The 13,573-nt window shown below is 36.3% G+C and overlaps 1 protein-coding gene and 1 long non-coding RNA gene across 2 annotated transcripts in view; both read left to right on the top strand.

Moving 5' to 3' along the window:
- LOC111571956 (voltage-dependent calcium channel subunit alpha-2/delta-3-like) overlaps nt 1-2,801 on the top strand; it is a 34,992-nt gene extending 32,191 nt beyond the window's left edge. The window contains exons 37-40 of the mRNA XM_055010996.1: nt 50-167; nt 278-391; nt 650-731; nt 1,836-2,801. Coding sequence (XP_054866971.1) covers nt 50-167; nt 278-391; nt 650-731; nt 1,836-1,928 — 407 coding nt within the window. The 3' untranslated portion in view covers nt 1,929-2,801. The remainder of the gene's footprint in view (nt 1-49; nt 168-277; nt 392-649; nt 732-1,835) is intronic.
- Nucleotides 2,802-9,028: 6,227 nt separating this feature from the next.
- The window catches only part of LOC129348842 (uncharacterized), a 109,831-nt gene continuing 105,286 nt past the window's right edge, over nt 9,029-13,573 (top strand). Inside the window, exon 1 of the long non-coding RNA XR_008601561.1 lies at nt 9,029-9,416. This is a non-coding gene — a long non-coding RNA (uncharacterized LOC129348842). The remainder of the gene's footprint in view (nt 9,417-13,573) is intronic.

The raw sequence follows: 13,573 nt of genomic DNA, 5'->3' as shown, positions 1-13,573 counted from the left end.
GGCTCAGACCTTCTGTGGTTCAGTCAAACTTTCTTTGTCACACGTTCAGCTCAGAGGTCTCGGGGGAAAACTATGATGGTTCCATGTGATACAGAATACCCGGCCTTCGTCTCTGAACGCACTATCAAAGAAACAACAGGAAACATCGACTGTGATGGCTGTTTTAGGTGCTGTTAAAGCCAATATAAATCCTATTTATCTGCATTTATCCACGTTAAACAACAGGTTTTGAGTCTGTCATTATATATTTTAATTCTAGTCTGTGTCTGTGCTGCAGGTCTTTTGTCATACAGCAGATTCCCAGCAGCAACCTCTTCATGGTTGTCGTTGACAGTAAGTGTGACTGCAGTGGTGCTCCTCCAGTAACCATGGATCCCATCGAGATCATGTATATCCTTTCGAAATGAAACAAACACATCTGATTTGTAAAAAAATGTTGCTGAAAATTTATTTCATTGAAGTTCTTTGCATGTTTAATTCTAAAAATGTGTGTGAGTTATTGAATGTAACAATAATATAATTCCTTCAGGGTTAACTTCAGATATGCAGGTGAAAGGTTAAATTTTAACATAAGTGAATCATGATGTGTTTTACTGAAGCTCTGAGCTAAATCCTGTTCTGCTGTTTACATCCTTGACACCTTTGAACACAACGAGTCACTAAAATGTGACAGACTAAAGTTTCAGAAGGACAGGAAGAAGCCTGAATCATGTCATCCTTTCCACCCTGAGGTAAGAGGACATGGGTTTCTCTGCATGTGTGTGTTTGCATTTATACAGTTACATATTATGTAGCGGGCTGCACGGTGGAGTAGTGGTTTGCACTTTCGCCTTGCAGATAGAAGATCCCCGGTTCGCGTCCCGGCTTTCCCGGGATCTTTCTGCATGGAGTTTGCATGTTCTCCCTGCGCATGCGTGGGTTTTCTCCGGGTACTCCGGCTTCCTCCCACAGTCCAAAAATATGCTGAGGTTAATTGATTGTCCTAAATTGTCTGTAAGTGTGATTGTTTGTCTGTATATGTAGCCCTGTGACAGCCTGGCAACCTGTCCCCTGCCTTTACCCCAAGTCAGCTGGGATAGACTCCAACAACCCTAGTGAGGACTGAGCGATGTATAGATAATGGATGGATGGATGTTATGTAGCTACAACTTGTCCTGTTTACACTATAAAAAAAGGACACAAATTGCTAATTAGTGAATTTTAGTGCTGCTAGGTGTTTTTTTTAACCCCAGAAAAATTATGTTTCCCACGTTTCTCATTTGTATGCTAATGTAAGCGATGAGGGTGTGTGAGAAGGAAGAAGTCAGTCCAATATATTCTGGGTTTTCCTCATAAAATCAGAAATGATGATAAAGGCCACAAAAATACGCTTGTAAAAAAATGGCAATTATCTTTAAACAGAAACATAATATGGAGCGTCGTTGTAGTTCAGGAAGTATCAGTCAGTGCAAATCATAAACCCTTTTTCTGTCTAACTTCACGATTTCAGTCCGCCCCACACAATTAGAACACTTTATAACTGAGGCGGCATTCATTCATTCATTCACCACAGCACTCCTACACCAGCAAATCCTCTACAACAGTGAATCATATCACCAGCCTCATCTTTAAAAAGGAAACGTTAGGTCTTTGTTTCTGTTGTTCATGCTGTGTTCATTCAAATGTTGAGCTAAATGATTAAATCTAGCATAGTTTCCTGTCTGACATGTCTGTTTACATCTCTAAAACATTCACAACCGTCCCAGCAATCTCTAAACAACATGTAATAATTGTTGATGTTTATTACCAGACTCATGTGCTGCGATATCTGTCACAATGGACTGTGTCTTCTGCAGGAAAATGCCATGGAGTGTGGTTCAGCAACATGCCTTTCCAGTCATCTAACAGCGGTTCTACTGCCTGTGATAGCAGCGACCATCAGCAGGTGACCACGAGCAGCAGGACTGGGCATCAGTAAGGACTAGCTCAAAGAGAAGATGCTTATAAACACACAGAGAACGCGCCGATCAGAAATGAATTTGCGCATACATCCGCAACAGGCACCATGCTAAGATAAAATCTTTATCAGTAGCACTAAGACTCACATCCATTAATGCAGAAAACACAAAAGAAAATGAGAGCAGTGGGAGTGCTAGGTGGCTTTGCTCAGAGCATCGCAGATCACGCCACTGACAGTTTGTCATATTGTTCTGAATGTGTGCTGAACTAAGAGAAAAAAAAACACAGTAAGTCTGCAGTAAAAACAAATACCTACGAGTGCAGGGCTTCCTTGTTAAAGTCTAAAACAAGCCCTTTGTGAAAAGGATCATCGTAAGACATTAAATGTTTGTTTCTTTTTTTGTGAGGGAAAAAAAATGAAAGCTAATGTCTGCAGAATGTAAAATGCACTTTTTGTGAAATGTGAAAAGAATGCAGAATGCTTATATTTTTGGCAGGAAATTGCTAAAAAAAAAAAAAACAACAATAACAACAACAGCAACAATAATTGACAGTGCCATCATTATTTGGTTTCTTTAAAATTTATTTTGTGACTAATTTCTTTTTGATGTCAGTCATAAATCATGAAAAATATTAGAAAGACGCTGGGAAATTTGAACTTGCTGTAATCTGCCAGTTTCTCCTTGTTTTAAAGCAGAAGACATTTGAGACAAGCTAAAGATGCATGATGAAGATTCAACAGTGTGTTTGAAGAATGTTACATTGATGTAGTCAGCCATAATTTGTCGAGGCAGCCACAATACTCAACCACATGTTTAGGAAAGCTGACAAATAAATACAAAGAAATATTTTTCCTTCATTTACACCTTGTGATATTTTCTAATGTATGTGTGTGTGGCGATGTGTGTTTGTGTAGTATGTATGGACTGTAGCAGTAAGTTGTAAATAAATGACACAGAGGTCAATGATAAAATATATCCTGATATAAAAAAAAATCAATATGAATAAGAAAACTTATTAGAAAACAAAGCTGGCAAACACGACTGTATCTTCCAGCTTGTAATAAATCTTCGTAGATTTTCCATGTTGATCTGACAAAAAGGTGGAACACATGCAGTGGTGGTGAAAATGAATCTTGCAATGAAGCTTTGGTAAATATTTTAGAATAATTAAATAATTATGAGGTCTAAGAAGAAGAAATACGAGGAGAGAAATTAATATTTTTTACACTGTCTACATACTTTACACACAGTCCATCTATCTTTTTTCTACTCAGTACAAAGCAATCAGTGGCTCAGTGTTTGCTGACGGTGCTGTACAGGACAGGTACAGTCGGCTCCTCAGAGATGGTGGAGTAAAGGTGGTATGTGTCAGTCTGGGAAAATAAAGAAATCAATTGTATCATCTATTAACATGTGGAAAATATATGTCATCCTCGTGTCGGACTTACATTGTTATCTTGAAGCTCCTGCCAGTTTTCTATAGCAGAACCTGCACCTAAGACACAAATTCACACTCAGATGACTTTTTTTCTTGAGTTTTGGCCACTTTTTGCACTGTTTTTACAAAAATAATACATATTTCCAAAAGAAATGATTCAGTCAAGTTGACCAAGAATTTCATGTCTAACAGTAAAAAATCACTAGTCCGTTATCATAGCAGATATTTGGCACGCCATATCAGAAAATCCACATTCTAGTCTCTTATTGATGTAAAAGAGAAAAAGAAGCTCACCAAGACGACAGTCGGCAGCAGGAACAGAAGTGACCACAGGCTGCTCATTTCCTGACTTGTTTGATAAATGGAAAGAGGACAGAAGTGAGACGATGTTTACACAAGACTTTGAGAGACAGCTGGGATGATGGAAACACATTTACATGTTTCAGAGCAGTTTACACACATTAATTTAACATCATCAATTGTACAGATGATAATAGACTAGACCTGGGCATCCTACGGCCCGTGGGCCACATCCGGCCCGTCGGATGACCCTGCCTGGCCCGTATGAGGTCATTGGAAAATATTAAAAATCAATGCAAATATATATCATCACAATACATGCAGGCAATACGCCTGCACTGCTTTTATTTTGAAAGGTCTGCTAAGTTAACGTTTTTTCGCGCGTGCTTTCCGTACTTAGCATAAGGTTTATGCACTGATTGGTTTGTTGGTCAGCTTCAGCCCGGGAAGATGTCAGCTAACGGCAAAGAAAGAGAGTGATTCCGAATGCAGAGTTTTTAACAAAGCATGGACTTCCAAGTATTTCTTCACTGAAATCAGAGGTAAAGCTGTGTGTCTAGTTTGTGGCGAACAGATCGCGGTGCTCAAGGATTATAATCTGAATCGACATTACGAGACCAAACATGCGGAGAAATGCAAACATTTGACTGATGCAGAGCGGGGAGGATGTCTGAAGGTTTGCTAGCTAAACTGCTAAAGCAGCAATGACTTTGTTTTACCAAAGCTCACATCAAGGGATGCAGCAGTCAAGACGAGTTTTCTAATATCCTACAAAATCGCCAAAAACAGTAAGCCATTTTCTGATGGAGAGTTTATAAAAGAAAGTCTGGTGGACTCTGCAGCGTTTATATGCCCGGAGAAGAAAGGAGCGTTCGTTAATGTGACCCTTAGGAGGCGAACCGTAACGAGGCGGGTGGAGAGCAGCGCCGAAAATCTGGAGCTTCAGCTGCACAACAAAGTGGACGATTTTGACGTTTTGTCCTTGGCTCTGGACGAGAGCTGTGATGTCCGTGACACAGCCCAGTTACTCATCTTTGTATGTGGACTAACAAAAAACTTTGAGATGACGGAGGAGCTGGCAGCTGTGCAGCCAATGAAGGGAACCACGACGGGGAGTGATTTGTTCACTGAGGTAAATACACGCATGAACAAGCTGGGACTAAAATGGGGGAATTTGGTTGGTGTTACAACTGATGGCTGTCCAAATTTGACAGGGAAAAATGTTGGACTTTTGAAACGGATGCAAGATAAAGTGACTGAAATAAACCCAGAACAGAAACTGATATTTTTGCATTGTATTATACATCAGGAGGTGCTGTGTAAGTCAGTGCTAAAAATCAACCACGTGACTGATGTAGCTAAAGTAGTTAACTTCATCAGGGCAAGAGCATTGAATTACAATGTAAATGAGGCCTTGAAAAACACTCCAGAAAGGTTTTCTTTGAAAAAAAAATCATCATGAATTTTGGCGCAAAAAAAACGCCTTACTATACTATGTCGAAAAAAAATGCGATTTTTCAAACATGTTGTAAAAATGTGCCATATGGTGAAATAATGTAAAGGAGGCCGTGAAAAACACTCCAGAAAGGTTTTCTTTGAAAAAAAAATCATCATGAATTTTGGCGCAAAAAAACGCCTTACTATACTATGTCGAAAAAAAATGCGATTTTTCAAACATGTTGTAAAAATGTGCCATATGATGAAATAATGTAAATGAGGCCGTGAAAAATACTCCAGAAAGGTTTTCTTTGAAAAAAAAAAATCATCATGAATTTTGGCGCTAAGAAACGCCTTACTATACTGTCGAAAAAAAGTGTGATTTTTCAAACATGTAAAAACGTGCCATATGATGAAATAATGTAAATGAGGCCTTGAAAAACACTCCTGAAAGGTTTTCTTTGAAAGAAAAGTCATCATGAATTTTGGCCCAAAAAAAACGCCTTACTATACTATGTCGAAAAAAATGCGATTTTTCAAACATGTTGTAAAAACGTGCCATATGATGAAATAATGTAAAGGAGGCCGTGAAAAACACTCCAGAAAGGTTTTCTTTGAAAAAAAAATCATCATGAATTTTGGCGCAAAAAAACGCCTTACTATACTATGTCGAAAAAAAATGCGATTTTTCAAACATGTTGTAAAAATGTGCCATATGATGAAATAATGTAAATGAGGCCATGAAAAATACTCCAGAAAGGTTTTCTTTGAAAAAAAAATCATCATGAATTTCGGCACAAAAAAAAACGCCTTACTATACTATGTCGAAAAAAAATGCGATTTTTCAAACATGTTGTAAAAATGTGCCATATGATGAAATAATGTAAATGAGGCCGTGAAAAATACTCCAGAAAGGTTTTCTTTGAAAAAAAAAAATCATCATGAATTTTGGCGCAAAAAAAACGCCTTACTATACTATGTCGAAAAAAAATGCGATTTTTCAAACATGTTGTAGAAACGTGCCATATGATGAAATAATGTAAAGGAGGGCCGTGAAAAACACTCCAGAAAGGTTTTCTTTGAAAAAAAAATCATCATGAATTTTGGCGCAAAAAAACGCCTTACTATACTATGTCGAAAAAAAAATGCGATTTTTCAAACATGTTGTAAAAATGTGCCATATGATGAAATAATGTAAATGAGGCCGTGAAAAATACTCCAGAAAGGTTTTCTTTGAAAAAAAAATCATCATGAATTTTGGTGCAAAAACACGCCTTACTATACTATGTCGAAAAAAAAATGCGATTTTTCAAACATGTTGTAAAAACGTGCCATATGATGAAATAATGTAAAGGAGGCCGTGAAAAACACTCCAGAAAGGTTTTCTTTGAAAAAAAAATCATCATGAATTTTGGCGCAAAAAAACGCCTTACTATACTATGTCGAAAAAAAATGCGATTTTTCAAACATGTTGTAAAAATGTGCCATATGATGAAATAATGTAAATGAGGCCATGAAAAATACTCCAGAAAGGTTTTCTTTGAAAAAAAAATCATCATGAATTTTGGTGCAAAAAACACGCCTTACTATACTATGTCGAAAAAAAATGAGATTTTTCAAACATGTTGTAGAAACGTGCCATATGATGAAATAATGTAAAGGAGGGCCGTGAAAAACACTCCAGAAAGGTTTTCTTTGAAAAAAAAAATCATCATGAATTTTGGCGCAAAAAAAACGCCTTACTATACTATGTCGAAAAAAAATGCGATTTTTCAAACATGTTGTAAAAATGTGCCATATGATGAAATTATGTAAATGAGGCCGTGAAAAATACTCCAGAAAGATTTTCTTTGAAAAAAAAATCATCATGAATTTTGGCGCAAAAAAACGCCTTACTATACTATGTCGAAAAAAAATGCGATTTTTCAAACATGTTGTAAAAATGTGCCATATGATGAAATAATGTAAATGAGGCCATGAAAAATACTCCAGAAAGGTTTTCTTTGAAAAAAAAAATCATCATGAATTTTGGTGCAAAAACACGCCTTACTATACTATGTCGAAAAAAAATGCGATTTTTCAAACATGTTGTAAAAATGTGCCATATGATGAAATAATGTAAATGAGGCCGTGAAAAATACTCCAGAAAGGTTTTCTTTGAAAAAAAAATCATCATGAATTTCGGCACAAAAAAAACGCCTTACTATACTATGTCGAAAAAAAATGCGATTTTTCAAACATGTTGTAAAAATGTGCCATATGATGAAATAATGTAAATGAGGCCGTGAAAAATACTCCAGAAAGGTTTTCTTTGAAAAAAAAAAATCATCATGAATTTTGGCGCAAAAAAAACGCCTTACTATACTATGTCGAAAAAAAATGCGATTTTTCAAACATGTTGTAAAAACGTGCCATATGATGAAATAATGTAAAGGAGGGCCGTGAAAAACACTCCAGAAAGGTTTTCTTTGAAAAAAAAATCATCATGAATTTTGGCGCAAAAAAAACCTGTCACAGTGCTGATGAGACAATGAGCTGCAGCTGCCAGACCTGGGAAGCTAAAAAAAACGTCATAGTATAGCATTTCGCTCTAAAAATGTCATACTATAGCATGTCGACCAAAAAATGTCATAGTATAGCACATCGCTCAAAAAACGTCATAGTTTAGCATGTCGCTCTAAAAATGTCATAGTATAGCCTTTGGTTCAACAAATGTCATAGTATAGCATGTCGTCCAAAAAAAGTCATCGTATAGCATCTTGCTCTTGAAACGTCATAGTATAGCATGTGGCTCTAAAAACATCATAGAATAGCATGTGGCTCTAAAAACGTCATAATATAGCATGTGGCTCTAAAAACGTCATAATATAGCATGTCGCCCAAAAAACGTCATAGTATAGCATGTCGCTCTAAAAATGTCATAGTATAGCCTTTGGTCCAAAAAATGTCATAGTATAGCATGTCGCTCTAAAAATGTCATATTATAGCATGTCGACCAAAAAATGTCATAGTATAGCATGTCGCTCTAAAAATGTCATAGTATAGCACGTCGCTCAAAAAACGTCATAGTTTAGCATGTCGCTCTAAAAATGTCATAGTATAGACTTTGGTTCAACAAATGTCATAGTATAGCATGTCGTCCAAAAAAAGTCATCGTATAGCATCTTGCTCTTGAAACGTCATAGTATAGCATGTCGCTCTAAAAACATCAGAGTATAGCATGTGGCTCTAAAAACGTCATAGTATAGCATGTGGCTCTAAAAACATCATAGTATAGCATGTCGCTCTAAAAACGTCATAATATAGCATGTCGCCCAAAAAACGTCATAGTATAGCATGTCGCTCCAAAAATGTCATAGTATAGCCTTTGGTTCAACAAATGTCATAGTATAGCATGTCGTTCAAAAAAAGTCATCATATAGCATCTTGCTCTTGAAACGTCATAGTATAGCATGTCGCTCTAAAAACGTCAGAGTATAGCATGTGACTCTAAAAAGGTCATAGTATAGCATGTGACTCTAAAAACGTCAGAGTATAGCATGTGGCTCTCAAAACGTCATAGTATAGCATGTCGCTCTGAAAACGTCATAGCATGTCGCTTTAAAAACATCATAGTATAGCATGTCGTCCAAAAAAACATCATAGTATAGCCTTTGGTCCACAAAACGTTGTTTTGACCTGGCTGTCTGAAGTAGGTGAGGAGCAACACAAAAACAGTCCAAACGCTGGTTTCCAGAGGGTTAGATGAGTATTTATTTGAAAGAGTAAGTTTACAACAACACATGTGAGGGGGTTAAAAGCAAATGGGTGTTAGTAAAATAAAAATAAATAAACAGAAATAAAAGTGAACTTCATGTTGACATTGATGGCCATCCAAGCAGGAACAAGTAAAAGATAATATGAAAAAAAAAACTCTTCCTGTTCACCTCTTAAAACCCCAAAACACACCGCAGTAGCACCCCAAACTAAAACTACCAATGGGTTCTCTGTTTTCCTTTCTGAACAATTCAAAGGTCCCTCTCTGTCTCCCCACACATCCACCAACCACTGGAACACATCTCCAAAGTTCTGCCGGGCCAGCTCAGCTTCCCCTCAGAAGAAGTTCCACCAGATGAAGGAACCTTTTGAGAGGCAGCTGGCATCGTGATTGGACTGTACTTTGGTCTGTTCCAATCCAGCTTCAGCTCCAGAGACGGCAGGCGGGACGAGTCAACGGAGGCCGGGTGGACGAAGGCATGCAGCTGAGTACAATCCAGAAAACAACAGAGGAGGAGTGCAGTGACCCAGGGCCAGAACAAACAGTATGTCTCTTAGAAAACATCATAGTATAGCCTTTGGTATGAAAAAACACCATAATATACATCGTATATTGTACAAATAACAAGTCAAAGGAAAGAGACATACATTGTAGAATTGTAGTAATTGTGGGCTGACTGATTTACTGATTATCAGTATTTTATTTTTTACTGATTTACGGTAATAAATACATTTAAAAATGGCGCTATTTTGGCTCTGAACCTTAATCTACCTGGGGTCGCTCTGTCTTCTGGCGTGATTTGATTGGTTATACGTCACGAATAAAACTCCTTTAACTTAACATCTGTAAACAAAACAAAAACGTATCAACAAAGTTTCCTGTTAAAGTTTGTGTTCTTGTAAGTTTAACTTCAAGATTTTAAATACTTTCATTTACTGCAAATGAATATCCAAATGAATATACTCCAAATGTCTCACTAATAATCATTATCAGCCTTAAAAACCCACAAAACACCCCTCTATACTTGACCACACTTAGTACAATCCGGTTCCCCCTTCTATAAATCTGCTTGGAATCTTCCACTTCCTGTTTGTCAAAGTGGCCTTCTACCTGGGCAGGTTTTGTTGGAGCTCATGCAACAAACATTTTGGGTAACTGCACTTTAATATGGATGAATGACAATGAATTAGAGTCTGTTTTAATGAGACTGAGTTAAGATGTGTAGCTCTGTCATTAAATAGGAAATTATTTCTCAGAATTCACAGAGAAAAGTCTGAAATGTTTGCTAGGTTAGCGTCCCACATGTTCTTTGGCTCAGCTAAAGCTAACTCTCTCCAACTTCTGGATCTCTTGAGTTGCTTGTTGTTAAAATATCTTGCTAGAGGTGCTGAAGCTCAGAAAGTCTGAGGTGTTTGTTCAGAATAAGCTCATTCTCAAGTCTTATCTGAACTGTCCTCTTTTGTTTGAACTTTCCCAAAACTTAGGAGTTAATGACAGAGCAGCACATCCAGACTCAGTCTCATTTATGTAGAGATTAAACTTCAGTGTCATTCATTGATGTTAAAGTGCAGTTTTTCAAATGTTTGTTGCACATGCTCCCGACCAAACCAGTCCAGGTGGAAGACGATGTGAAGAGAAAGCTCCAGAGGATGAATATCACACATTTACGTTGAAAATAAATGTCCTTTAATTTTACATTGTCATGCAAATGATGTTCAAATCTTTGTCGAGTGTTTTGTTGATGTTGGTTTCTAAATGTTTTTTGACACTCGGCCCCAAAGATTAAAACCTTTTACGGCTCACAAGCTGCAACAATTCACACATTATCAACTATCTTTCTGACTAAACTAAGATAAAAAGTGAAAAACTGCCTGATTCCTGCATCATGAATGTAAATCTTTTTGGTTTTTATGACAGTAAACTGAATATGTTTGGGTTTGACATTTTATAAACCAAAATAAGAAATGAATTACTAGAGAAAACAATCAACAGATTAATGGTCAAAGAAAATGTGTTTTCCAACATATATGGCTGAATTACTCCAACATTACAAGATACATACAATTCTAATTCAATTTTATTTATATAACACCAATTACAGGTCAAATTGTCTCAAGACACTTTATTTTTATATTTTTTGTCATATTTAAAATATGACAAAGTAAGAAATTTAAACCTCTTGACGAATCCAATTTATTATTTGGTTTTTAAGAGACTAATCGACAACTAAAATAACTTTCTCCACTAAAACTAATAAACATGAGGTGAAATAGAAGGAACAGTTTTAAATACTGCAGTCCCACGACGACAAGAATAAAGTTTGTCAACAAAAACTAAATCTGCTGGTGGATTCCATTAAAGTCCTAATAAATGATGATAAAGTGTGACACTAAAGGTTTGTGGTGCTAAAAATCTCAAAGTAAAGATATCAAGTTGAACATCTGGATGGAGGTTGATAAAAGTTGACCTTCTTTCATTTCTCTGGAGTCGACTCCATGAATTTTATGGATGGTGGTTAAAGACCTGCTCTTCTAGTCGTCTTCCTTCTAGTCGCTGTAAAAAGTCAGTCCATCCTGACCAACTTCAACACCTCTTCATGACAGCTTGTTCTGCCTCCGACCTCGTGGAAACTCCAGAAACTCGGGAAAACCTGTCGAGACTCGAAGAACTCGTGGAGACTCGAAGAACTCGTCGGGCGGGGGAAGGTGTGGTGGGCAGTTGGGGGAGGTGGGGGAGTAGAGGGGGGAGGCCGCCACCCACATCCCCGCCTACTCTCCGCCCTGACTCCACCCAGACTCCGCCTTTGCTCCACCCATGTGGTCACTTTGGAAACTACGATGCCAAAGGGACGACGAATTTAGTTCTTTTCATCTGATCTGTAGCTCAGTGAGTTAAGGATTTGCCTGTGGAGCTGCAGGTCGCTGGTTCAAGACCAGACCCTTCTTAAATTTTCTCAAAATCCTGACAAAGACAAACAAAGAAAAATGCCGGTGGTGGGTCTTGAACCTGCGACCTTCCACTTGGTAGTCTGTCTCTTATCCTCCTGAGCTATTTGCTCAGATACTAATTCTTCTTTTTTTTGCGCATTTATCATCTATTTTTTGCCATTTTCGAATTTTTTTTTAAGTCGCGTCTTGTCTTGACCGTTTTTCTCAGGAGGTTGGACTTCAGCCTTTGTGCTGGAGGGTTGAACCCTCAGTTCCAAGACTTTCCAAAGCCTCCACACCTCCCGAGTCCTCAGGACCTGAGCTTTCAGACAGTCTGAGGGCTGAAATTTTCTAAGTCCCACAGTAGTTCTCTGTTAGATTTAACTTTCAGACAGTCCAAGGACTGATATCCTCTAAGTTCCTGAGTAGTTCTCTGTTAGTTTGAACCTTTAGACAGTCTGAGGACTGAAGTCTTAGAAGTTTCTCAGTACTTCTCTGTTAGTTTGAACTTTCTGGTTAACAGAAGCCTTACGACCATCAATCTGAGTTCTTCTCAGACCTTCACCTGTGGGTTTTTTAGAAATACTCAAACTTTGATTCTCTTCACTGAACAGTAAAGTTTGTGGAGATCAGAAGGTAACATTAGTTTGATCGATGCCTTCAACTACTAGTAGACTTTATCTGGAAAGCAGTTTTCTTCAATGAGTTCTTAGTAAATCTGTCCACAATCAAACCAAGAACATAGAAAGAGGAAATGTTTGAAGAAACAACTTGATGTTTTCATTTCAGACTAGAAAACACTTTAAGAACTTTATCTGTTTTTGCTCTTTTTGATCGTTTTATTGTCTCTGCTGTTTAATTTGATCTTCTAAAGTTTAACTGGTGTCTTTTCAAATGTTTTGTCTTTAGTTTGATTCTTCTTAAATGTTTAGTTTTGCTCTTTTCTCACCTTTTATTCTTTTCTAATGTCTGATTTGATTTCCAAATGTTTTGTCGTTTTAATGTTTACGGTAAGTGTTTTTTCAAATGTTTTATCGGCTTGTTTAAAAAATTTCCTTTTCTTTCCCAATGTTTAATTTTTCGATTAAATCTTTAAGGTTTTTCTTTTTAAATGTTTTACCACCTTTTAATGTTTAATTTTCTTTTTAAATGCTTCATTGTATTTTCTGTTTAATTCCTATGTAAAGTTTTATTGTCTTTAAGATTTAATTTTCTAATTAAAGATTTATTTTTTTAATTGAATGTTTTCTTTTTAAAGGTTTAATAATGTAAGTGTTTTCTATTTTTTTTAAATGTTTAATATTCTTCTTGTTTAATTGTATTTTTTAAATTTTTTTATTATCTAAAATATTTAATCTTTAATGTTTAATATTTTGTTGAATAAATTTTGTTTCATTTCATAATTACATGTTTTGTATCTTCTGTTTATTTAATTAAATATTTTCTGTTTAATATCATTTAATTGTATTTGATATTTAATTTTCTTTTTAAAAGTTTTATTGTATTAAATGTTTTTTCCTTTGATTTAATCTTTTTTATGTAGTTTATTTCTTTAATCTTTTTTTCTGTCAAGATTTTAATCCCAACCTTAAAAATGAAATAAACCCTTAAATCACAATGAAAATACTTCTGTTGCCACAATCATGAGTTAGTCAATTATTCAGTTTATCAATTCAGCTTTATTTGTTTAGCACCTTTCACGCAGATGACAAAACTAAACAAGCAAAGAGAAAAAACTATGCTAAAACTATGATTAAAACTCAAAAACATATTT

This window comes from Amphiprion ocellaris, chromosome 5 (assembly GCF_022539595.1).
Source record: "Amphiprion ocellaris isolate individual 3 ecotype Okinawa chromosome 5, ASM2253959v1, whole genome shotgun sequence".
NCBI classification, from domain to species: Eukaryota; Metazoa; Chordata; class Actinopteri; family Pomacentridae; genus Amphiprion; species Amphiprion ocellaris.
Note: the sequence above shows the minus strand (reverse complement) of the source record. Positions and strands in the feature narration are given on the sequence as shown.